General features: G+C 42.6%; 1 protein-coding gene across 10 annotated transcripts in view; it reads left to right on the forward strand.

The window, feature by feature from the left end:
• The window catches only part of ERC2 (ELKS/RAB6-interacting/CAST family member 2), a 660,221-nt gene that overhangs the window by 355,093 nt on the left and 279,832 nt on the right, over window positions 1-25,296 (forward strand). For all 10 annotated transcript variants that reach the window (XM_048488070.1, XM_048488069.1, XM_048488071.1 and 7 more), the window contains one exon: window positions 420-580. In XM_048488070.1, the coding sequence (XP_048344027.1) occupies window positions 420-580 (161 nt within the window). The remainder of the gene's footprint in view (window positions 1-419; window positions 581-25,296) is intronic.

The following is a 25,296-nucleotide window of genomic DNA, read 5'->3' on the forward strand; positions in this document are numbered from 1 at the left end:
GGGGCGTATTACTGACAGTTCACTGTGTTCCAGGAAGGGTGCAGCTTTGCTAAAATGGGAAAGTTTTTAAAACTGGAACACCACATTCAGGTGCACATATAAATGTATCTTCCCTGCCTAGTAAATCAGCCAGGGGGCTACTGGTCTTTGTTGCTTTCTTCCCTGATGTATCACTGTCAGTGGTGACACTTCACTGCAGCAACCATATGTATTTGTAAATATAAGATTGTATACGTAGCATGTGGTCTACAGTTATTAAGAAACAAAAGCATTTTTCTCTTGATTAAAATTACCACAGAAATATGCACTGAGCTGTTTTACCAGCTGACATATCTTTTAACACAGTTAGAATACTGTTCTAGTTGACTTTTCTTTTGTAAATGACCATTGTAACCATTTAATTGATCTCTACTTTTTAGTTAGAAGAACTAAGGAATGCACTGGATAAGACCAGACAAGAACTGGATGCCACCAAAGCACGCCTTGGCTCAACTCAGCAGTCTCTGGCTGAGAAAGAAGCACATCTGGCCAATTTAAGAATAGAACGAAGGAAACAGCTAGAAGAGATACTGGAAATGAAGTAAGTACATTTTGATAGGATTCAAGGATGCTTGTGTTCCGTTTATTTCCTTTAAGTCAAACCTCGGTCTTCGTTGACCTCAGAGATCAACGGTTTCGGTCTTCGCTGGTTGCCCCCGGCCGTTTGGTCGCCTCGGCTTCCGTCAGCTTCTGAGGCGACTTTTGAATATCTCCGGTGCGCTGTTTGCATTGCGCATGCACAAACGGCGCTGTGCATGTGCAAATGGTGTACCTCGGAGTATGCCTTTTTTGGTTTTCGCTGCCCGTCACCGGACGGATTAGCAGCGAAAACCGAGATTCCAGTGTATTTCTGCTTTTTAATGCTTTAACTATTTGTATATTCTGTTTCAAGTACCACATTTTCATCCTTTTGCAGGCAAGCTTGAAAAACCTGTCAGTTTTGCTCAAGCATTGCTTGTGAGCTGTGGGATGCTCAGATGCACAGAATAACCACTTTATCTATTTAACATAGGTATTTCTATCCTGCCTTCCTGATTAAAAATAACAGTTTACAATTTAAAACAACTGCATCAAATTTAAAATAATTAATCAAGGCACCTCCCTAGCAGAAAAGCAATGATGAAAATGAGACAGCAAACCTAGCAATAAAATAAGGTCGAACAGTTTTTTTTAAAAAAGACTAAACAGTTTTTTTTTAAAGAGTAAACAAAATTAGGTAAAAGCACAGAACACAAAATAGACTTACCTGGCACCAAAAACATAAATAAATCCTAATCTAGGCAGCAGGAAAATGTGAACAGGGAGGGTATTCCATATGGCTACCAACTCCAGGGGGGCCCTGGAGAACTCCTGAAATTATATCTGATCTCCAGACTACAGAAATCAATTCCTCCGGAGAGAGTGGCTGCTTCAGAGGGTAGATAATGTGACATTATACCCTGCTGAGGTCCCACCCTCCCTGGATCCACCACCATATCTTGAATTTCCCAACTCAGAGTTGGCAATCCACCCCTGGAAAGTGCTTTTCCTGACAGCTACCTACCCAACTTCTAATAGTGGGGAGTATACACTGAAACTCCTGTGATGTAGATCTTAACTGATGTTTAAAAATCTCATTCAAAAATCTCATTATCCACAGTCTCCCTAAGTAAACAATCACGTTTATTTATACTTTGTTTTTACTGTAATGGTGCATTTTGCATAAGAAAGGGTCAGTTGCAAAAATCATGAAGTGCTGCTTCTGAAAAATTAAAAGCATCCCATACTATCACCCTGGCTGGTCTTAAGTAACTGAAAAAGAACAGAAGGATGAAATTCATTCAATTTATCTCCCACTAATAAGTAAGCATATAGTTGTAGTACCTTATATTTGTGATACAATCTTTGGTAAGAATAACTTGTAAATGACTAAAAAAAGGAATAACATCAGAAAATTAAGAAAAAATATTCAGTTGATTTGGACTTCTTCACTGATTCCTTGGCTGATCAGACTGATTAACCAATACTTAATTGCCTTGTGTACAATGTGTATGTATAATGAGTGAATTTTAAATGTATTTTAAATGTTATCTATTTAGAAATTATAAAAATGTGAATGCCAGCTACATAGGTGAAAGCATAAAGGTTGGAATTCATAACAGTAAAGAACACCATAAAAAAAGCATATTTATGTTTTCTTATCTGCTTTTCCTCTAGTTAGTATGGACTCAGGTAAATGAAATTCTAAGGTTAAACGCAATGAACTTTGGCATCCATTTTTTTCCCTAGCATCCAGAGAGCTCCATTATTTGGTACACAAAGCTAATAATCACTCAGTAAGCATTTGTCTTGAGCAGTTTGAGCCATGGTCCTTTCCCTGATCCATATCGCAAACTGTTTTTCTACTCCTCTTAGTTGCAAAACTAGCTTGCCTGCTGCCATTAGGAAGATGTTGTCTAAGAAACATGTTTCCAAAGCCAGCTTCAGAAGGTTGAGCTAGTTCCATATTTACTTATTTTTTAGTTTGCACTAAATAGCTTGGACCTAGTTGGGCATTTTTGCAGGCTTGCGTTGTACACATGCCTTTTGAAAATAAAAATACTGACTCTGGCTCAAGAACTATTATTGACATCAGCAGAGGAGGGACAGTGGGTGTCACTGTAGCTGATAGTGCTCCCCCTCCCTTGCATGCCATCCTCTCCCGCCTTCCTCACCTCCTCGCTTTTACTTCCTTTAATTTTAATATCATTTGCATAGGAGCTTGATAATGCTTGATTAGCTCTGCTAAAAGCTTACATGGCACTTGTTGAAACAAGCAGGTGTTAATTATTTCCTGTATTCCCCTCCCCATAATGTTTCTTCTTTCCTCCCGGCAGCTCCTGTAATCTCTCCCCTTTTCCTGCTTCCCCCTCACCGGGCAACTTTTCTTTTATCTGTTTAACTCGTCTTCAGCTTTATTATATATTTATTTCATTTACACCCCACCTTTCTCCCCAGTGGGGACACAAAGCGCCTTGCAACATTCCCTTCTCCTTTTCCCCATTTTCACAGCAACAGTGATGTAAATTAGGCTGAGAGAGTAGCCTGCCCAAGATCTTTCAGCAAGCTACTGTGGTAGAATGGGGATTTGAACCTGGGTCTCTCAGATCCTAGGGGCTTGCTCACACTTTACTTCATTGGTTGTGTGCTCACTTTGCATCTTTCCCTCCTCTTTCCGGCATGTTTTTACTGTCTCTAGTTGTCACTTCAATCTTGCTCTGTTTTTTTAAAAAATAAGTAATTTTATAGTACTCAGAGGAAATCTGGGGAAAAATGCAGAAAAATCAAAGCAGGGAGAAAAACAACTGTTGGGGGGAAAAACCTAACACAGTACAGACTCGCAACTGACAAAAAAAGCACATGCAGAAAAGCCCCAAGTATATCAATCTAACCCCTGTACCATGCTGGTTCTCAAATTATATCACATAGTAAATGGTGGCAGATATAAATGTGAGAGGTTTTTTCCTTCTCTAATGTTTATAATTTTGTGTTGGGGATTTATTCAATTTATTTATTTTTATTAGTTTTCCAATCCACAAGTACCCAGTTTTAACTACTAGTGTATCTTGTCTGAGGTCAGAGAAAGGATATTGCTATTTATGAATTAATGTAGAGCAATTCTGATTATTAGGATAATAATTTTGATATGTACATTACATATAAACAGACTGCAACAAAAGAAAAATGTTGTTATGGCTGCAATTTCATTTGTCATCAAATTGTATACATTTGGTATTTTATTATTGTGACTGTTGGCTTATATCAGATATACATGAATTGTGTACTTAAGAGCTTTCATTATGATTTCCTATGCTTATATTATGTCAGAGCCTTGAACCTAGTTCTCTTTTCTAACTTTCTGTGGCTTACATTGTTAAGATCCATCATAATTTACTGTGTATAATCAGTTGTCAGGTTTGAGACAACTGCTTCAATGGTTATAACAAATCCTTTTTTTAACAAAAACACACACCATGGAATTAGTTTAAGGCAGTGACTTCCAAGCTTCCAAACTGCTTTCCCACTCCCCATGCTTCAAAAGGAACCTGACATTAATTAACACTGAACAACTCAGTATTTTTTAATATTTAACAATGATAAGTATGTATAGCATTACCAAACAATAAATGTACAAAATAGCCATGCAAATCAATCCTAACTTGTGATCCAGATTCCACGAGTCTCCCCAGACAATTCACCTTTTCATGCCCCCTGTCCTTGTTACCAGACTGTGAGAGAATTGCAAAAAAAATTTTCCAATGAAGAGAAGAAGCAACTTAATTTAGTGATTTCTAGCTGACTGTTCTCACATAGGCCCCTTCCGCACACGCAAAATAATTCATTTTCAAACCACTTTCACAACTGTTTGCAAGTGGATTTTGCTATTCTGCACAGCTTCAAAGAGCACTGAAAGCAGTTTGAAAGTGCATTATGTGCATTATGTGCGGAATGAGCCATACATATTTGACAAGAAGACAACATCTTTTAGAGGATAGTAATAGGTAAAGAGGTACCCATCTTCTTGTATACTAATTGCTACTGTAATGTGATTGCTACTGTAATGTGAACAGGGAAAAGCAGGACACACACCGCAACATTTTCAAGTATGGCACAAGGAAGTATGTGTATTAGATTTCCCCCCTGTTTTTCCTATGTGCTTTCTTTTCTTTCTAGACTTTATTATTTGATATTATTAAGTAATTTCAGTGGGGAGATTTTTGATATGACATTCTTTTATTCACCATGTTATACCTTTTCATTATCTTATGGGCAGATATCATGCCGCAAAAAGGCAAGGAAACAGTTCCATGGAGGGGGATGGAGCACCCTCAGGCATTGTTCAGCTTCAAAAACCTCTGTGGTAGGCCTGCATGTACACAGTACTCACACGTGACTTCACAGGTGACCGTTCTCAGAAAAATCGTCACAAGTGTAACCCTGGTTTTTCTCAATTCACTGATGTTAATGGCAGTTTTGCTCGCTTGTCAATGAACAATTTGCCATATGTTCTGGTCTGTCATTTTAACTTAATTGCTTTAAGAATGTTGTATGTTTTTCTTTTCTTAATTAAGTAAAACAAAATCCTGAAGGTGACATTTGCATGAAAGCAGTTAGATATTCTAAAAAGTTACAGGAACTTTCTTGTGATTTTGTTTTGGTTTTTTTTTTTAAAAAAAATCAGCAGAACCATAACTTCTGGGGAGAAATTTTAGAGAATCTCCCTTGTAGGGAGCTGTTTTTAGCTTCTGTATATTTTTAGTTTAAGTTATTTATTTAGATTCATGTTTTGTTTTTAGTAGAGGGAATAATGTGGCTAGGCAGGGTAGGGGAGAAGGTATTGGCACAGGGGACTATTACTGTGGTGATGGGCAGCGGGAGATATGGCATTGGGAGGCAGAGGAGATTGATTAAAGGAGTTTTGTAGATGCATTAAACCTATCAACCCTTCTGATCTACCTTCCACCCAGCAGTATTTAGGGGTGCCTGCCAGCCAGCCTATTGCTCCATTCGTGTTACTACTGAACACCAGGTCAGTCTAGAATAAAACATCTCTCATTCATGTCTTGAACCTGGATGAGGGGGCATCCCTGGTGTGTATTACTGAAATTTGGATAGGGGACTTGGGAGGACCTGATCTTGCCCAGTTTTGCTTCCAAGGTTACTTGGTACAGCACTGTTCCAGACTGCTAGGAGGGATAGTCACTGTAATCCATTAAACCTCTGTCGCTCTTGTCAGGCAGCCAATGTGTGTGGTGGCATGATTTGAGAGTTTGTTTCTGCTGTTGGGTCATAGAGACAGAACAAGTTTGCTTCTGGTGTAACATCCACCTTGTTGTTCAGCAGCTTCCCTGCCTGAGCTGACTCATGTGGTCTCAGATATGGTGTTGGGAACCAACACCACATATGAGGACCAATAAATTGAGGCTGAATCTAGATAGGATAAAGGTGCTGTATCAGTGGGGAGGTATCCTGTTCTTGATGGGCCTGTATTGCCCTGGAAGGAACAGGTGCAAAATCCGGGGGTGCTCCTGGACTCTGCTATGAGACTTGAAGCTTAGGCAGAGGTGGTGGCCAGGAGTACCTATTGCCAACTTTGGCTAGTTTATCAGCTACAGACCTTGCTGGATTTAGATGATCTGGCTACTTGTCCAGGGGTCTGTAAACCACACTCCCGGTTTCACTATTATAATGTGCTTTACGTGGGGCTGCCCTTGAAAACAGTTCAGAAGCTGCAGCTAGTTCAGAACATGGCAACAAGACTACTAAAGGGCACTGCTGGCTGGATGCACATTGCACTGGTCTTAGAAGAACTGCAGTGGTTGCCAATTTGCAACCGAGCCCAATTCAAGTTGTTATCTCTGACTTATAAAGCCCTAAATGGCTTGGGCCCCGAATATTTAAAGCAATGCCTTCTCCCATATCAACCTTCCTGTGATCTAAGATCAGCAGATTAAATCCTTCTAGTGGTGCCACCTCTTTCAGTGGAAAAAAAAGGATGGAGACAGAAAATAGGGCTTTTTCAGTGGTGGCCCCAAGATTGTGGAATGATCTCTCCCCTAAGACATGTCAAGCATCTTCTCTGTATGCATTTAGAACATTGGTAAAGATGCACCTACCCTGTTTTCCCGAATATAAGACATCCCCTGAAAATAAGACGTAGTAGAGGTTTTGCTGAAGTGCGAAATATAAGGCATCCCTCGAAAGTAAGACGTAGCAAAGTTTTTGTTTGGAAACATGCCCGACGAACAGAACACAAAAAATAAGACATCCCCTGAAAATAAGACATAGCGCATCTTTGGAAGCTAAAATTAATATAAGACACTGTCTTATTTTCGGGGAAACACGGTATTTACCCTGGCCTTTGGCTGAAGAGATGTTTCCCCCCCCCCCGTTTGGAAATGTCATGTTTTTTAATAGGTTTTTTTAATGAATTTTAATACGTTCTTAGGAATTTTAACAGGCTTTTAGGAATTTTAACCAGGTTTTATTGTGTACAGTTTATAGTTTTATTGTGTACAGTTTATGTCTTATTTGTAACCTGTCCTGAGACTTTTGGTTAAAGGGCGAAATAGAAATGTGTGTGTATATATAAAAAACATTTCAGGGAGCCCATCGGGCTGCAATGAGTATGGAGAGTCAGAAAAGTTCTGCTCTGCTTATAGAGGCCTTTTGTTAAGATAAACCAATTTTTAGATCCAAGTCATTATATCACCTGTGTAGAAGATTCTTTTCAGTGGATTCATTTAATGAGTCTGGTATAATATCTAAAGACTCATGACCACACAGGTAAGGCCAACCACATTAGTCTTTCTCTGATAATAGGATAGTATGACCATATCTGGCTTGTAAAATTCCTAGAGATTTGGGAGCAGTGCTTAGTGGGGATGTAGTTTGGGAAGGGGAGGAGCTCAGCAGGGATATTATATCACCAAGTTTACCCTCCAAAATTGCATTATCTCTTAAAAAACCCCTAAATTCTGTAGTCTGGAGGTTTGTGTAATTCTGAGAGATCTCCAGGCCTCTCCTGGAAACTGGCAACACTAAAATAGGTCCCTTTCTTGGTCCTGAAAAATACCTATGGTAAGGGGCTAGGTCTGATCATGTGACGGTTGGCCTTTAAATACTACACATGCACTAGTATGAATCACAGGAACATACATTCACAGCGCTAGTGTAACGTTTGATCCACTCTGGCTCAGTATCTCTTAAGTTAGCTTACAGGTACAAGAAAAAAAAACCTTCAACAAGTATGGTTCTATTTTTGTTCTCTCACCACTGCTTTAACGTATGCTGCTTCATTTATTCACCTCAAACCACCACCACCCCATTTTTTTCAGCACTGAAAATGCTTATTGACTGCTGTGTGGTGTACATGTGATACAAGACTATTGATTATGTACCTTGGCTGCTACTGATGCATGGATTTTCTGATATGCCCTCTCTTTGTGATTGCAATGAAATGGATCCTTGTATGGAAGGAATCCTATTTCACCCTATGAAATGGCAGCTCTAGAATGTATTAGTACTTATTCTTTTCAGAAAACAAGGATATATATTCTATAAATGATTTCCTTTGTTCCATCACAAAACTCTATATACACCGTCCAGTGCACTGGAAATTATAATAATATTTTGTTCTGTAGAAATTATCATTTGTAGAGCCAAGTATACATTTGAAAACACATGGTGAAGAAAATTGTTATGAATTATTTCAGCTGCAAGTAGTGTTTTTGCTACAAGATATTTTTTCTTCAGTCCATATGTACTTTAGCGTATTTAACAGTCTTTCAATAAACAGGTATACTGATTGTCTCAACAAAACCTACTCTTTGAAAAGCAGAACACTTGGTTGGTTTTTTACAACCTGTTGTGTGCTTTCATTTAATTGTAGGATCCATGCTGAGAGCATAGAGAGTCATGTCTCAAATTAAATACAAACAAAACAGCAGGATGTTGATACAACTGTGACTTCCACAGGAAGTAGTTAGGATGGTAATGTGGCCTCTTTGGAACTTTGGTGGAAAGTCTCCATGACTCCTTTTTCTGCCCTATAGATCTGTACTGCAGTGTGCCTTGAGTAATGTTTTTCACACCAACTTGCTAGTGTCATAAAGATTTGAAGAATCCAAATGAAAGCTTTGTACTTAAAAAAAAGAGTTAAAAATTAGAGTCGAAGGCAATACATTGCTGTTCTTTAAGAATAGCTTGACTGAAATACTTATTTTGAAATCTGTTGCAGTCATTTTAAAGGTATGTGAACAGAAACCAGGTATCTAGCCATTTGTAAGCATCTGATTATCGGAATAATAAAAGGTTACCCATTACTTCTTAGCTTTCCATCCTAAAATAATGTTTACATTCTCATTACTAAAATGAATCCAGAAAGTATGTCAAGATTTTCTTAGTCCTATATTTTTAGATTAGTGTTTGATTACAGGAGCAGCCATTGCAGCCAAGATGTCCTCTGCAATCAATGACTACTTTGTGCTTTATACACTGAGGCCTCTACCCTCACTTGGGTTCACATCCACACATGGCTGCTACTGCCCTGAGCCCCAGATGAAGACATTAGAGAGCCATATTTGGGTTAGTTTATTTAACTAGTTAACATACATCATAAACTATCCCTAGGTAGCCCATGGCTATTGCTATTTGGGTAAATCCAAACTGACTGTGAATTCAACTAGTAATTTTGCTAGCTTTCATTTTCATTGCCTAACTATTAACTGTGCTGAGAGGTGCCAAGCCTCATCAGCATTCCCCGATATATCACAAAAAGGCTGGGATCCCCCCCCCCCACCTTAAAGTATGGAACAACCAGTAAACCCATTGTACAGTCATAGGACAAAGTCAGTGAAGTACACTGAATACTTGACCACATATGCAAATGAGAACATCTGAATTCTAAATGTATTGATTTGAACCAATGCATATACCATTACTATTATCTGTGAAAGAAAGTGGAATGATAATAGGTGTGACTAAATGAGACAGGAATGGTATATGCATTGGTTCAATTAAGTAAATATATATTGTCGAAGGTTTTCACAGCCGGAATTACTGGAGTGTTGTGAGGTTTCCGCCTGCAGATCCTCTGAAGATGCCAGCCACAGATGCAGGTGAAATGTCAGGAGAAAATGCTTCTAGAACATGGCCATACAGCCCAGAAACCCCACAACACTTAAGTAAATATGCTTACATAGGACAAATAAGGTACAAAATGATTAATAGCTTTATATACCTCAGAAAATTATCTTAGGCCATTAACTAATAAACTGTCTGCCCTGGCTTGAATGCTGTGGGGAGGGTTTTTCCCCCTCCTGGTTCCCCAAAACATTATGTTATATTTGTGCACTTCCTGGAGTTTCCCTGGGTGGCTGCTGTGTAGATGGAAAAACTTTAGATTTTCTTTCCTGCATGGCAGCCATTTCCCCTCATCCTGTTCCATTATGGGCTTGAGTTGATCCTGGTAACTGATCAGTAACCCTGACCTGAATAGCCCCAGGCTAGCCTGATCTCATCAGGTCATAGAAGCTAAACAGGGTAGATCTTAGCAAGCATTTGGATGGAAAACTTCCAAGAAATACCAGGGTCATAATGCAAAGGCAGGCAATGGAAAACTGCCTCTGAATGTCTCCTGCCTTGAAAACCTTGTCAGTGATTGCCATAAATCAAATGTGACTTGATGGCTTGACTTGAAGTGATACACAGATTCCACTTATCACCCTATAGCAGTGATTCCCAATCAGGGCTCCGTGGTACCCTGGGGTGCTGTGAGCATGTCCCAGGGGTACCGCGGCAATGCTACCAAGCCCCCCTCACTTTTGCGGTGTCTTCCGCTGGTGCCAGCAAGGACGTGTAGCTGGCCCAGGGGGCAGGACCTGCCACAAGGTCAGCAGCCACTTCCTGCCCCACAGTGCTTCCCTTCACCCTAGGAGGAGAAGGTGGGGGGTGGGGGTGGCAAGCAGGGGCACTGGGAGGGGAAGGGGGGGATGGCAGGGGTACCGTGAGATATGAAGAGTGAGGTCAAGGGTACCGGTGACGACGAAAATGTTGGGAAACACTGCCCTATAGTGACCCTCATGTCCTTCAAGACTTTGGCCTTCCCAGTCAACTTTACCACCGTCTCAGTTCTCTAGCCATCTCCCAAAACCTTTCAGATCTCCCAGCTCTCTACTAAAGCAGAAAGTATGTTCTCCACTTTTATGGAGTTCAGCTGACCCTTCCTGACTCAACCTTGGGATTATAATGGATGCAACATTACCCCAGGAGAAACCTAGTATCATACAGTTGGGAGGGGCCATACAGGCCATCTAGTGCAACCTCCTGCTCAATGTAGTATCAGCCTAAAGCATCTCTGACAAGTGTTGAGTCGCTGCTTGAGGACTGCCAGTGAGGGAGAGTTCCTCACCTCCCTAGGCAACCAATTCCTCTGATGAACAACTCTTATTGTAATTTTTTAAAATATCCAGCCAGCACCTTTCTGCCTGTAATTTGAACCCATTATTGCAAGTCCTGTCCTCTGATGCCAACAGGAACAACTCCCTGCCCTCCATTAAGTGACTGCCTTTTATATACTTAAAGAGAGCAATTGGGTGCACCCTCACCTCCTCTTCTCCAGACTGAAATTTCCCAGGTCTCTCAGCCTTTCTTTATAGGGCTTGGTCTCCAGTCCTCTGGAGGGTTAATGCAAGTTAATGCAGATACAAAAAACTCTCCCTTCCGATACTGTCTAGCCTGGAAGATAGCCCCTTACCTTGATCTGGCCAGTCTGGCCACCTGGATCTATGACATTGTAAGATTGAGACTAGATTGCTGAAGTGCACATTACATTCTGTCAAAATCAACTTGAAGGCTTGGCAGGTCATCCATTGTCGAGAGCTCGATGGAGCATGCATATTACTCCCATTTTGCAGTCACTCAGCTGATTTTCCATGAGTTACCAGGTTCAATTTAAAGTATTAGTTGTCACAACTTTAGGTTGTGATATCCCTTTATAGCCTTGGACTCTCATATTTGCAGAACTACCTCTCCCACTGTGCCTCAACAGTTTTGCTTATCTGAGCAGAGCCTTCTGTGGGTGCCAACTGCAAAAGATGAAATCAGCCAATGTCTGTTTATGTGCATTTTCCATTGAGGCCTCCACCTCATGTAATTGCCTGCCTGAATTATTCCAGAGGGCTTTTATGTGCAGGTGCTAGGGTTGTATAAACAGGTAGAATCCTTCAGATAGCTTAGGGAATCTGTTCTATCAGTTTCCCTACCAGCATGGCCAATTGGCCAAGCTGATAGAGGCTGATGGGAATTGTAGTTCCTGAACATCTGGAGAGCTGCAGGTTCCCTACCCCTGTACTATAACAACATGGTTCAGAAGGGTTAAGGACTGTCATCTATACTGCTGAATATAGCTGTGAATAGTTTGTACTGTTGATGTAAGTAGGAAACTGCTGTGTAATGTTTGCCTTGTTGAATATGTGTGTTAAGCACCTTGAAAGGCTACATGACAAATTCAAAATGAGAAACTCTTCTCAACATGAAGAGGCAGAGATACAATTTTGACCTGATGGATTTCTGCCAACTGTGCATTACACAGCAGTGCAGGAGCTCTGGCAGAAAAAAATGATGGCAACTGAACATACCAAATTGCGTAAGAGATGGCTTGGAAAGTTGCTGAGTAAAGAATCCAGGTGGTTTAGATAACTGAGCAGTTGGCAGACCTGAGGGCAGTTGGAATATGTAAAGGAATCCTCAACACATATAACCATTTCGAGAGACAGAAATCAGATTATACTGAAAGGAAAAGGAAAAGTTAGAGGAGCAAAATGAAAATTAAACATGTATTGAAAAAGATGAAGGGAATTCTCTCTGTATAAGATCACTGCCAGTATAACTAATTATCTTGGTAATGAGGAACAGTTAACCCTATCCTGCATTAACCTGTAGGACAAGAGGCTCTATCATATCAACTTAGAGGTAGACTGCTAGGAAAGCAAATTTAGGAAGGCCCAAGAGCCATCCTACCATATGGCACTACTGGACATGAGGCAGGTTGTAAAAGCTCCTAACTACGTGGCAGCAGCTTGGAAGGGTATAGGCCTCACTAGGCTTGCCAGTCTCCTGGAATTACAACTGATCTCCAGACTCCAGAGATTAGTTCCTCTTGAGAAAACGGCAGATAAGGAGGGTGGACTCCATGCCATCACATCCCGAGCTCATTCCCTTCTCCAAACTCCACTTTCCCCAAGCTTCAACCCTAAATCTCTAGGAATTTCCCAACCAGAGGTGGCAACCCTTGTTCTCACATGCCATCTTGTGAGGTAAGCTGCAGAAAGTGCACATCTTCTCCCATGACTTCTCACTCCATCTAATGCCTTAAGTCTCCATATGCTTCACTTAGTTGTTAAACCAGCTCTGCCTGGCAGTGCTTGGAGGAACTGAAACAAAGTGGACCAATTAGTTTATCAACCAGGATGGTGAGCCCCTGCTCATAAAACATTTAGTACATTCTGCTTGGGGCCTGAGTTCTGGCTATTAGCAAAGACAAATGGCTTGATAACTTTGTCATGAACCTCTGCCTCCAGGGAAGGGGTGTGAATAATAGTGAGCAAAGCTCTTTTATGAGTGGATTGTTGTCCCCTTTACCCTCCTGCGTACCTCTTTCATTCATAAATGTTCAACATGAATTTTAAAGGCCCTTTGGTGCTTAGAAGTGTATATAAACAAAAGCCTTTTTATTTTAATATAAAATAAAGAGTTATGATATGCAACACTGACATTCAACTTATGCAACAAAGATGATTTTAAAAAACACACTTTAGAACTGTGGTTTTCGATGCATGCCTGTGTTAAAAAATGTAGCACTAGAATTACTTGCAACAAAGGGGAGGGGGTTAATCTGAGGAAATAAAACGTACTCTGCCAAGGCTGATCTCAGCCAAAGTCTTCCTTTATTTAATATCATTGGAAACATGCTTTCCCAAAGTTTTATTAGCTGAGGAAATAGTAATGATCAAAATGATGAAATAGGATCATATTTATATTGAAATGAAGCCAGCAAGGGAATGTGTGGGCTTCCATCTCTGATATGAGAGTCAGAAGTACATATGGTTCAAAAGACAGCCGCGATGGTGAGGGAGTAGATGACTGGAAAGAAAAGCTCAGCTTCTGTTTTCAGGAATATCTCCCCTCCCTCCCCCCTCCCCCCTCTCTCTCTGAGGCTGACTGAATTACACCCTTGTCTACTGAAACCCTCTTAGTTTAATTCCCACAGGCCTCAGTGACACCTAGGGCAGCTCTGATCAACTGCAGGCCCCCACGTTGCTAATCTGGCCAACAAACTGATTATGATTTTAGCAGATGTTACAAAATAGAATGGGCCTGTTTTTCCCTTCTTCAAATAGTAAGTGCTGCATGTTTCAGATGTACAACATTACAGTTTTATAACAGAGATGACGATCTCTCCAATGGAACATTATTGGATACACTGCATCCTTGGATTTATAAGACAGGATAGCCAAACAAATGAAAGGGGTACAGTTCATGTAAGCAAAGCAATGTTGTTGCCCTGTGTCTTGATTTTGTGCAAGACATTTGCTTGTGAAAGTTTTAAAGTCTGAGTATGCAGAAATTGTGAAGGTCAAGGGTCTGCAACCCGCGGCTCCCGAGCCGCATGTGGCTCTTTCAGCCTTATACTGTGGCTCCGCATGACCTGGAGGTCGGAGGGTAGTGTGGGTGTGTCCCTCCAGCCCTCCAGAGCAGCGCTGGAAGGAAAGGTGAGTGGAGGGGCCAAACCGGAGGCGGCTCTGTGCGTGAGGGCACCGCTTTTCGCATCCCCTCCACTCACCTCTCCTTCCAGCACTGCTCTGGACGGCTGGAGGGACATGCCCATGCTGCCCTCCAACCCCTGGAGATCAGATGGTAGCATGGGTGTGTCCCTCCAGAGGAGCCGCAATCCCCCCTCTGCCCCATGAAGCAGGCGACTGCCTGCTCTGTTGGGCAGAGGGGGTTTCCCTGCTCAGCACCTCCCAACACTGAAAGGAAAGGTGAGTGGAGGGACCGAACCGGAGGTGGCTCTGTGCGGAGCCACCTCTCTGGCTCAGTAGATCTTCAGGGCCGTGGAAAACAGGTCCAAGTGGCTCTTTGGGTGGTAAAGGTTGCTGACCCCTGGTGTAGGTATTTAGTATGCCTCGGAAATGAGGCATTAGTTTAAAATGCCCAACCTAGACATTGGGCTGGATTTAAGTGACCATGGGTGGAATCAAGCTAGTATGATGGGATTTTCTGCTTTTCTACCCTTCTGCCCACTGAACCTTTGAAATTCTGCTCTTAGGTGGTCAGAAGACCATTGTGAACGGGGGGGGGGGGGGAGGTGGGGAATGAGCTTTTGCAGCAAAAGACAGAATAATTAAAAATCACATTATTTCTCTAGCAAAGAAAGTATTATCCTGCTAGTAGAATAGCAGCTTTGCATCTAATTCATCCCTTTTGTCTAATCAATCTTATTTTCAGTATTTTCAATAAGATTTTATAGTGCATTGATAGAATGTATTACAAATAAATAGTTGTTTGTGATTAATCAGGATTGTAAACCATGGTACTTAATCTACCAGGATATTCCTTGTGCAAGTTCCTGTGGCAATCTCATGTTACATATAATATCTATTTCATTTGTTTCCTTGACACTTAGGCCATTTCTGCACAGCCAATAACAGTGGTGTAATTGGCAGTGCTGCAGAAACAGAGTGTTTGCATGGGCGGGCGCTCCTTAGACAGGTAGCACATCGGCTGAACCCTGGCGCTTCGCACGGCTGTGCTTTGCAAATGCTGTTCGTTTTTTCCCAGGGTAGACCTCATGGGCATTCATCGCCAGGATTGGCCAGTGTAGGCTGCCATTGTGGGGGGCAGGCTCTGCAGCACCGATTCTGGCAGGCGCTTTGCACGATGCCGATTGCTTAGTGCTGTTGTTGAAAAGACATGCTTGGTGAGCGATTTTCGAATAAACCTTTGTGGGCCCGCTGGAGTGTTGCTGCATTGCTGCAGTGTCGTTTCTGCAGAGACGCCGTGCGGTCTCCACCTATAATGCTGCTTTTACCATTCTTTTACCGACTTTTTTGGCCCATGCGGAAATGGACTGAGTCACAATTCACTTGAATTGATTGTTATTAGTATTTATCATTTTTTTTCTTTTGACTTATTTAATCCAAGTCATGATCTGAAACAGGACATGTGTATTCCCAGATTAACAGACTAGGGTAGATTCCGTTCATGTACAGTGCAGTGCTGGTTGAGTATGTAACCATAAGAACTACTGAGTCAGGTTTAGCTGGCCTAATCCCAAGTATGAACCTGACAGTACTTTTCCCTGTTCTAAATCAGCACTACAAACATGTGAAGAATATATTTAATCCAAACCCACATAGATACTTAAAACACACAAACTTACTTGCAAGTTAATATGAATGTTTTCAAAAGGAATTATTCTAGTGATGCTCAGGATCACAGTTTAATTATGGGAGACAGATTCATTCAAATAGTGGTTTTTGCGTCTTATATTACTTCTCTCTTCTTTGACTATTAAAGCATGGATTGCACACTTTTAATTAGAATAGATTATTAGTTTCACCAGTCAAACTAAAACACTGATTTGTTTTGTTTAAAGTTTGTTTTATTTCTGTTCTTTAGTTTTATAACCACAGCATCCTGTGACATAGGCAAGCAAAGTTGTGGCAATTAAGCAAGTACACTAGCAGTTCTAACATGGAAAGAAACGCATCTTACCAAGGCACGCTGCTGAAGTTGGCAGCCACAGATGCTGGTGAAACATTGGGAGCAAAAACTACTGGACCATGGCAACCCAGTCCGGAAAATCCATACCAGCCATTTGATTCCAGCCATGGGAGCCTTCAGCAGTATGATGGAGACTCCTTTTTACTGCACCACAAAGCTTATTTCTTTGAAGCTTATTTAAGATTCTGTATAACCTTAGGCCCTTCCGCACATGCAAAATAATGCATTTTCAAACCACTTTCACAACTGTTTGCAAGTGGATTTTGCTATTCCGCACAGCTTCACTGAAAGCAGTTTGAAAGTGCATTATTTTGCATGTGCGGAATGAGCCCTTGAAAGAGTACATGTCTGTCGGTATAGTGCTTCTGATACCTTCCTAAGCAGAAGAATTCCAGTATATTTCAACAAACTTGGATTGGTAATGTGAGATGCCATCCTTGGTTCCTTTAGTAGTTTCACTTATTTTTTTTATTTGAACTCCAGCTGGAGTACATCCTAGGCTCATTCCGCAGATGCAAAATGATGCACTTTCAAACTGTTTTCAGTGCTCTTTGAAGCTGTGCGGAATGGCTAAATCCACTTGCAAACAGTTGTGAAAGTGGTTTGAAAACGCATTATTTTGCGTGTGCGGAAGGGACCCTAGTTTTATGCCTTGTCCTACTAGAAATGATATTTTTTTCATGACTCCTAGCCATTCTTGATGTTTCTGCACATGTTCAAAAAGCAAATAGGGCCTAATGGAAGCACTGCCACAATTCCTTGATGTCTTCAAGGTGGGAAAGATTCATAGCTGAGAGAGAGAATTTGGAGCCAGTACAAATTATGAATAGCTCTGGTTGGTTTGAACTTAGTACATCTATTTTTGAGGCACTCCCCTCCACATTCAAGCTTTCTCTTCCTCCCACGCATAATTAAAAACTGTTAGCCATAGTAGCATTTACTTTTGATTCTAAAGGAAGTTGCAGAATTGCATTGATTATTATGGTTTATATTGTATCTGTTGTCCCTCTTTTCCTTGCCCTGATCCTAAACAAATACACTTGACAGTTAATCGTACTTATTTCAACAGAATTGAAGTAAATAGGTTTAGGATCTCAACCACTGGAAATGTCCCTATTCATGCAGTAATACTTCGTTTAGTCTAAACAATGCAAGACTCTGTCAGTATATAAGCTAGAAATGAATTTAATTAAAGACGTATTTCGGAAATTCCTACTGTAACGCAGTCATTAAATGAACGGTGACTATCTGTGTTTGACAAGCCACTTGCATTTAGGGGTAATGTAACCATTACTTCATTAGAGGTGCAACTTTACGCTCAGAACATAAAAGTCTGTATTGAATGTAAACAAGAAGTTTGACAGAGGACCGCCTGGATTTAAAAGTGGCTTTGTGAAATTCTGTCCATATTGCTGCCGACTCGCTTTAAAATGTTTACTGTTTCATTTATTGTGATTCAACCCCTGCAGACGCTGTGTGTCTTCTGGTAAACTTAGCTATTCTTTAAGAATTGAGAGAGGGGGGGAGGGCAGAGGAAGGATACAAAAAACAGTCCAGCTCTAGAGAGGCCCCTTACAGGCCATATGAATCCACTTACATGTAAATTACTTGTCTATATGAATTAAGGTGAAGGTTATGAAAGAACTGCTTTCCTATGTTTACTGTAGGATTTTTGACAGTCTCTTTCCTCTTTCAAGTAAATTTGGCTTAAGTCCATAGTCAGTACAGTTTTAAGTAAACTCCTCTTTTGTTACGTTAACAAGGTTATAACATCACTGAGGCAGATTTCCAGCTGCATGAATTGAGGCCTAAGAGTGCTGACTGAGAGGGATAATTAAAACCTTAGGGTGGGGAGAGTTTAAACTATCAAGTAGAATTGGATAAAAGGCTAATTGTCCATAGCAACATAATACATATTTCTAAATAGCTGTGAAATGATGATAAATAATAGCAGCATTTTGAATGCCACTTTAAATGGGTGGACTGAAATTTTTAAATGTTAGGCCATGAAAAGATCAAGTATGCTTTAAAACTGTGGCTACATTTTAGTACTGTGAAGTTTTTTAAAAATATTTATGTTCAGACACTTATTTATGAACAGCTTAGATATTTTGTGTCCAAGGAACACGAGTCTAAGATTTGGAAAAGAATATAACAGAGAGGTTGTTCCATGCTTTGTCAAAGTCTGCTATACTTGAAAACTTCTTTGAGAGTTACATGCCTTTATTGACCTTCCAGAAGATGACATACAGTCAGGCAAAATGATGCATTACCAGAAAGATTTTTTTTTTAAAAAAAGAAAGCAAAATGAGTTGTAAAGGCAGCTTATATGAACTAAATAAATCGTGAAATCCCATTTGTTATTCATTAGGAGCAGTAGAGCAAGATTACTATTCTCCTTTCATATAGTACTTTGATTGTAAGGTTGTTTTCCACTATTGGGCAGCCCAATCTAGATGGGGTGGGCCAAACTCTCACAGGAAGCAGCAGAGGGCTGTGCCAAAGTATTTGCCCCCTTGCAAGGGCACCCCAGCAACGCTGCAGAGGCAAAACCAGGAAGTCCGGGCCACCATGGAGCAACACCAGTGTCCAGTGGCCCATTAGGACTTATGCCACGCTAAAGTATGGAGTAAGCTGTTGGCAGCAATGGGGTGACTTGGGCAGCAGGAGGGATTCCCTCATTTTTACACTACTCAAAGCCTTTTTGGAACTCCGGCCACCGCAGTGCTCCCTCTTCAACTGGATTGTACTGTAAATGTCATAGATAACGCTTAATTCACATTTAATAGCTTTTACTTTCCACTTATTTCAGTATCACTGGAGGAATCTGTTATGTATTGAGAGTATTCAGAAATAGTTGGGGAAAAGTAAATATGGGGGGAGGACAAAAAATGAACAGATGAGGGGCTTTAAATGTATGCACATGAAGTAATACCAAATAACTATGAAGAACAATAGCTATTTAACAGCTGTAAAGGAAACAAACTGGGAGAATTTGAGGCATCATGCCAATATGTCACCTCACTTCTGGTTAAATCCAGCTGTTTAGGGTGAACCCCAATGTGAGGATGCCACTTCTGGTTTTGTCTGAGAAGTGATGTGGGCATTGGTACATTGCTAAAGAGTTCCCTGTTCCTCCCTCCCCCCAGCCTGCCAAATGGCAGCAGGGAATGGAGGACCCAGGCCAACTTTTATAGTGTTCCCCAGTTTTAACTCTGTGGCCCTTTCCCCACTTACCTTAAGCCCCGCACTAGTCTCCCCACTTCAGGGGCGTCGAGAACGCAGCCGCCCGGACGCTGCCTCTCTCACACCCCCTCAGTGCGCATAATTCCTGGCGCCTTTTCAAAAGGCGCCTTTTGATGCGCGGGGTCGTGGGGAAGCCAGGGCGCTCACCAGGAATTGCGCGCGCTGGGAATTGCGCACAGCAACCCTCCGACAAGGGTAAGTGGGGAAAGGGCCTGTGAAAGGTTACCACCAAGGAGGCTGTAATGGCATAGTTGTGCCAAGTCCACACTTCAGGAGAGACAACAGTTGAAAGCCAGGACATTTGTCTCGCAACAGTCATCAGCTACTAGTTAGACTGTTCCTCCAAACAAGGGTCCTTGCATAAGGGCAATTGGGAATTTAGTCATGCATCCTGGGGAGAAACTCTGCTCATCTTTTTCTCCTAGACTCTCTCAGAATACCTTATTTCTGCTCAAGGTGTCATTTTTCTGAAAACACTTTAAAATGCACCTTTTTTTCTCTAAGCCACCTGCAAGACATCTCCTGCCTGGCTGTGTGGAGTCTGAACTCAGGAGGCATCTTATTTTTCCCACCCAACTGCTTAGCTCTCTAATCAGTTTCACCCTCCATTTTGTGTGCTGCTGAAGGGATTCTTAACTCTTCCTGCAAGTTCAGGCAATATATAGTGTTCCTTTTTTAATTTCAGAGGAGCTGTATTTTTTAATTTCAGAGGAGACACATATATGAGAATCTTAGCCACTCAGAGGACTGCTATACCACCCGTTGAGAATCATTGGGTAGACCCGCCCACCATGGACTGTCTTAGTTTTTCTGTGCAGTAAGAAAAAACCAAGACTGTCTGCAGAAGGCAGGTCTACTCGATGCTTCTCAATGGGTGGTAGAGCAATCCACCAAGGGACTAAGATTCCTGTGTGTGTGTCTGTGAGAGCAGCAGTGGTGTAGTGGTTAAGAGCAGGTGCACTCTAATCTGGAGGTACCGGGTTTGATTCCCTGCTCTGCCACTTGAGCTGTGGAGGCTTATCTGGGGAATTCAGATTAGCCTGTGCACTCCCACACACGCCAGCTGGGTGACCTTATCTAGTCACCTTATCTAATCACTCTTTTAAATAATTCACTGTACCCCTTTACCGAAGTAAATAAACATGCTGTTCCTCCAAAACATTTCAAGTGGGAACCAGCCTGTATTATTTCACAATGTTCTGTATCTCCTTATTCTTGAAAAAAGAAAACTTCAGAAACCTTGCAAATTCTGAAGTTCAGCAAGATGCAAAGTTGTGTAGACAACACATTCTGTTATTTAGGCTAAAGACTGTTTCCTGAGGCTTTATGTTGCTTTGGACGCCAGTGGTCCTTACTAGGGATAAACCACAAGATTGAACCACTGGAAACTGTTGGTCATCCATATGATGTTTCTTTGATTTTTTTAAAATTAAATTTTATTATTCCCCTCCCCCCCCCCAAAAAAAATAATGCAGTAAAAGAAAGAAAAAAGAAGAACTTACTGGTTATAACTAGTTATACTAAAGAAACACCAATTACAATTCAAAGTATGAGAGTAAGAGGCCCTTTCTGCACGGACCAACAACAGCCCCTCAGGGACGGTAAAAACACCGTCCCTGCGGCACTGTTCACAATGGCTGCCACTGCTGCAGCATAGGAGCACCATCACTGGCGGACTTGCCTAGGGACAAGGGGTACCCCTTGTCCCCGGGCGCATCCATTGCAGTCACGTGGGGGGCGCCAAAACATCCCCTCACGCAGACTGATTTTGGAAGCCCAAGCAAGCCCGGCATTCAGGAAGCGGCTGCTGAAAAAATTAAGGAAGCCTGACATAGCCCCGCCCACTCGCTACGGTGGCCCTGAGTGTCCAGAGGGCGGGGGAAAAATACCATTGTGCCTCCAGGAGGAGGACTGGAGAGCTCCGCCTCCCCTCCCTCTCGCCCAGAGTGCAGTGCCTTATTCTCCAGTAAGTCCTTGATGTTGCTCTCAAGCCTTCTCCCCAGCAGACGGGCGCCAGCCAGCACAGGAGAAGTCCATAGGCTGGCTAGGGAGGCAATCTCTGCCCCACAAGGTGTTTGTTGTGGGGAGAGGAAGGAAGGGCGCGTTTGTGAACTGTTTGGAGACTCCTTAAAGGTAATGTGCAAATCCAAACTGCACTTCTATCCATAAAATCTTGTTTGCTATTGCGAATGGCCTTGATTGGGGGGGGGGGGGAGCGCCTGGCTTCTTAACTTTTGCTGTGGGGCTGGGATGTAATCTGCAGAGCTGAGTTTGATGCCCCACTTTCTCTGCCCCACAAGGTGTTTGCTGTGGGGAGAGGAAAGGGGGGTGTTTGTTAGCTGTTTGGAGACTCCTTATAGGCAATGTATGAATCCAAACTGTTCTTCTATTCCTAAAATTTTGTTTGCAATTGTGAATAGCCTTAATATTGGGGTGGGGGGGTGGGGGGGTGGAGCGCCTGGCTTCTTAACTTTTGCTGTGGGGGTGGGCTGTAATCTGCAGAGTGAGTTTGATGCCCCACTTTCTCTGCCCCACAAGGTGCTTGCTGTGGGGAGAGGAAAGGGAGGGGGTGTTTGTTAGCTGTTTGGAGACTCCTTATAGGCAATGTATGAATCCAAATTGTTCTTCTATTCCTAAAATTTTGTTTGCTATTGTGAATAGCCTTTCTTAACTTTTGCTGTGGGGCTGGGCTGTAATCTGCAGAGTGAGTTTGATGCCCCACTTTCTCTGCCCCACCTGCTACCCTACAAGGGCAGGAAAGAGGGAGAGGAAGAAAGTAGGGAGAGGAAAGGAAGGCATTTGTTAGCTTGCAAACTCCTTTCCCTTCCTTTCTCCACAACAGGCACCTTGTAAAGTAGGTGTGGCTGAGAGAGTTCAAAGAGAACTAGTTCAAGATCACCAATCAGGCTTCATGTGTAGGAGGGGGAAAACAAATCCAGTTCATCAGATAAAGGTCCACCACTCATGTGGAGGAGTAAGGAATCAAACCCAGTTTTCCATATTAGATGCCACCAGGCTGAAAAGGGCACATTCATTCATCTTTGCCATACACTTAGCACTAAATTACCTATAACATCAATTATGAGGGTCTCTTATGATTCTTTTGAATGTTTGTTTTAGACAGATTGTTGCCACGGGTGTTGGGAGCAGGTCCTCTCCAGAGCAGTGGCTGGTTGCTTAATTTGGAGGGGACAGGTTGGTCAATAAAGCAAAATAGAAGCTCTGATAGAAAGTCAATTTGTAGTGCAAAAAATATTTAGGGGAATTGGTCAAACATCCATTTGTTTTCCCCCTTCCTCAGCTGCTTTGGCTTTTGACAAAAGCATGAGGTTCTGATCTTCTGCATCATGTGGTGGTGGAGCCCACTCTTTCTGGCCTTCAAGAGGGGACCTATCTCCATCTAGTCCAGCAATTAGTTTCCAGTATTAGCCAGCCAAATACATCAGACCAACTCCTGAGCAGACCTTGTGAGTTACAGCAGTCCCTATTCTCAGCATACTGTCAAGTGAAAAACTCAGAGGCACACTGGCAGAAAATGATGCCCAGGGCAAGACAAGAGTTTTCCACCCCTGCCCCACCCCTGCCCCATGCCCAGCCAGCACTGGGGGCAAGACCTGGTTTTTCCACCCCCCATCAAGCCCCACTTATGGTTTCCCTGTCAGCTGCGGGGGTCATCCATGTGCCTCAGAAGCCATGGCTCCCCACTCCAGACTCTGGGGGCTTTGTGGGGGGGGGGGGGCAGGCCGCCCAGTCCCCATGCTTAACTCAGAAGGCACTGCATCTTTGCCAGGCCGTCTCTACCTGGGCATGTCGTGGGGAGTTTGCAGGAATGATAAACACTGTTTCTAAAAAATACCCACCCACCCCTTCTACTACAGGTTTGTCTGGTAACAAGAACACTGGAATCTTGACACTTGTTTTAAAATGAGTAGAGTATAGGTAGAGGCACTACTGCAAGGTGGCAGATTTACCCCACATCAGATCCACAAAGATAAATGGGGAAAGCCTGCTATCCAAGGTAGGAGCAGCAGTGGCGTAGGAGGTTAAGAGCTCGTGTATCTAATCTGGAGGAACCGGGTTTGATTCCCAGCTCTGCCGCCTGAGCTGTGGAGGCTTATCTGGGGAATTCAGATTAGCCTGTACACTCCCACACACGCCAGCTGGGTGACCTTGGGCTAGTCACAGTTCTTCAGAGCTCTCTCAGCCCCACCTACCTCACAGGGTGTTTGTTGTGAGGGGGGAAGGGCAAGGAGATTGTAAGCCCCTTTGAGTCTCCTACAGGAGAGAAAGGGGGGATATAAATCCAAACTCTTCTTCTTCTTCTTCTACTTCAGCCAACTCACAGTTGTCTCTCTGATTTTCTTTCTTTGTTCAAACTGCCTTTGGGGGGAAGGACTCTCTTATTCCAACTTCTGATGGGGGCGGTGATTTGTGAGAGATTTACATGCTTAAAAGTTAATTCCCACTTGCACTGGCTTGGAGCTGTTTCTGAGGCTAACAACCTACCTCATAGGGTTGGTGTGAGGACAAAATTAGGAAAGAGAGTTGGTGGGGAGAGCCATGTGTATGTTTTGCTGGTGGTGGGAGGTGTTTTGTGAGCTGGTACAAAAAATCATTGTTTGGATTCGCTGTGGGGGGAGGGGTGAGTGCAGCCCATACCTGGGGTGGGGGGGGGGGCACCAAACTCAGATTTTGTCCCCGGGCTCCAGTTTGCCTAGATTCGCCCCTGAGCACCATGCTTTCTCCCCCAAAATGGCAGGAAAATGCTGCTTTCAGCTCTCGCTCAATGAGCAAGTATTTTTGGAAAGCGGCATCTTCCTGCTGGCGCCGTGCAAAGCTCATCGGCTTGAGGGCGCTGCTTTTAGGCACTGCCAGTTTGTTTTGTTTACCTTTTCTGCCTGCAGATCTCTGGGGGGCTGGAGTGACACACCCATGCTGCCTTCCGACCCCTGGGGGTCAGAGGGCAACATGGACGTGTCCCTTCCTCTGTCTAGAGCTTTGTGGGAAGAAAAGGTAGATAAACAAAACAAACTGGAGGCAGCTCCATGTGGAGCCGCCCCTGCGGCCTGCAGCAGTTTTGGGACCGCCTGCATGGTCCCAAGGCTCCACCGGCACAAATTATGCCGGTGGCCAGCCGCTTCTTCCGCCCGTGTGGAAATGGCCAGAGAACAGAAAAAGATGTTCTTTTGTCTTGACCAAACTGTTCTTCCTCTTTTTTGGGGGGGGGGGGCATCAGAACCCCTGTGCTTCTCTCCTGGCCTTCTAAAAGTGTAAAGCTATCCATGCATCCTAATAGATTTGATTACTGTTGGGGGAGTTGATGTTGTAGTTCTAATTGTTTTATTTTATTGATGATTTTTATTGTGGTTTTTAATTGATTTTTATTTATGTAAGCCACCTAGATATGCTAGTATGAAGTGGGGTATAAATACTTCTAAATAAATAAAATTAAAAATTAACAAGTATTAGTTTAATTTGATCATCAACTAAATTAATCATACAAGTTAGGTTCAAGTCACCATTGGTTTAGGAAATGGTAGGCACATTGCTGGTCTCCCTAATATGAATCAACTAAGAAGGTAAGTGGGAGAGCGAGGCAAGGTGACAGGTAGGAGAGCCAGGCATGAAAGCAAAGTGGCAGGCAGGAGAGCCAGGCAAGGCTGGAGGCAGGAAAGTCAGGTGAGAGTGGGAGATCCAGGCAGCAAG

The sequence above is a fragment of the Sphaerodactylus townsendi genome, linkage group LG03 (assembly GCF_021028975.2).
Source record: "Sphaerodactylus townsendi isolate TG3544 linkage group LG03, MPM_Stown_v2.3, whole genome shotgun sequence".
NCBI lineage: Eukaryota > Metazoa > Chordata > Lepidosauria > Squamata > Sphaerodactylidae > Sphaerodactylus > Sphaerodactylus townsendi.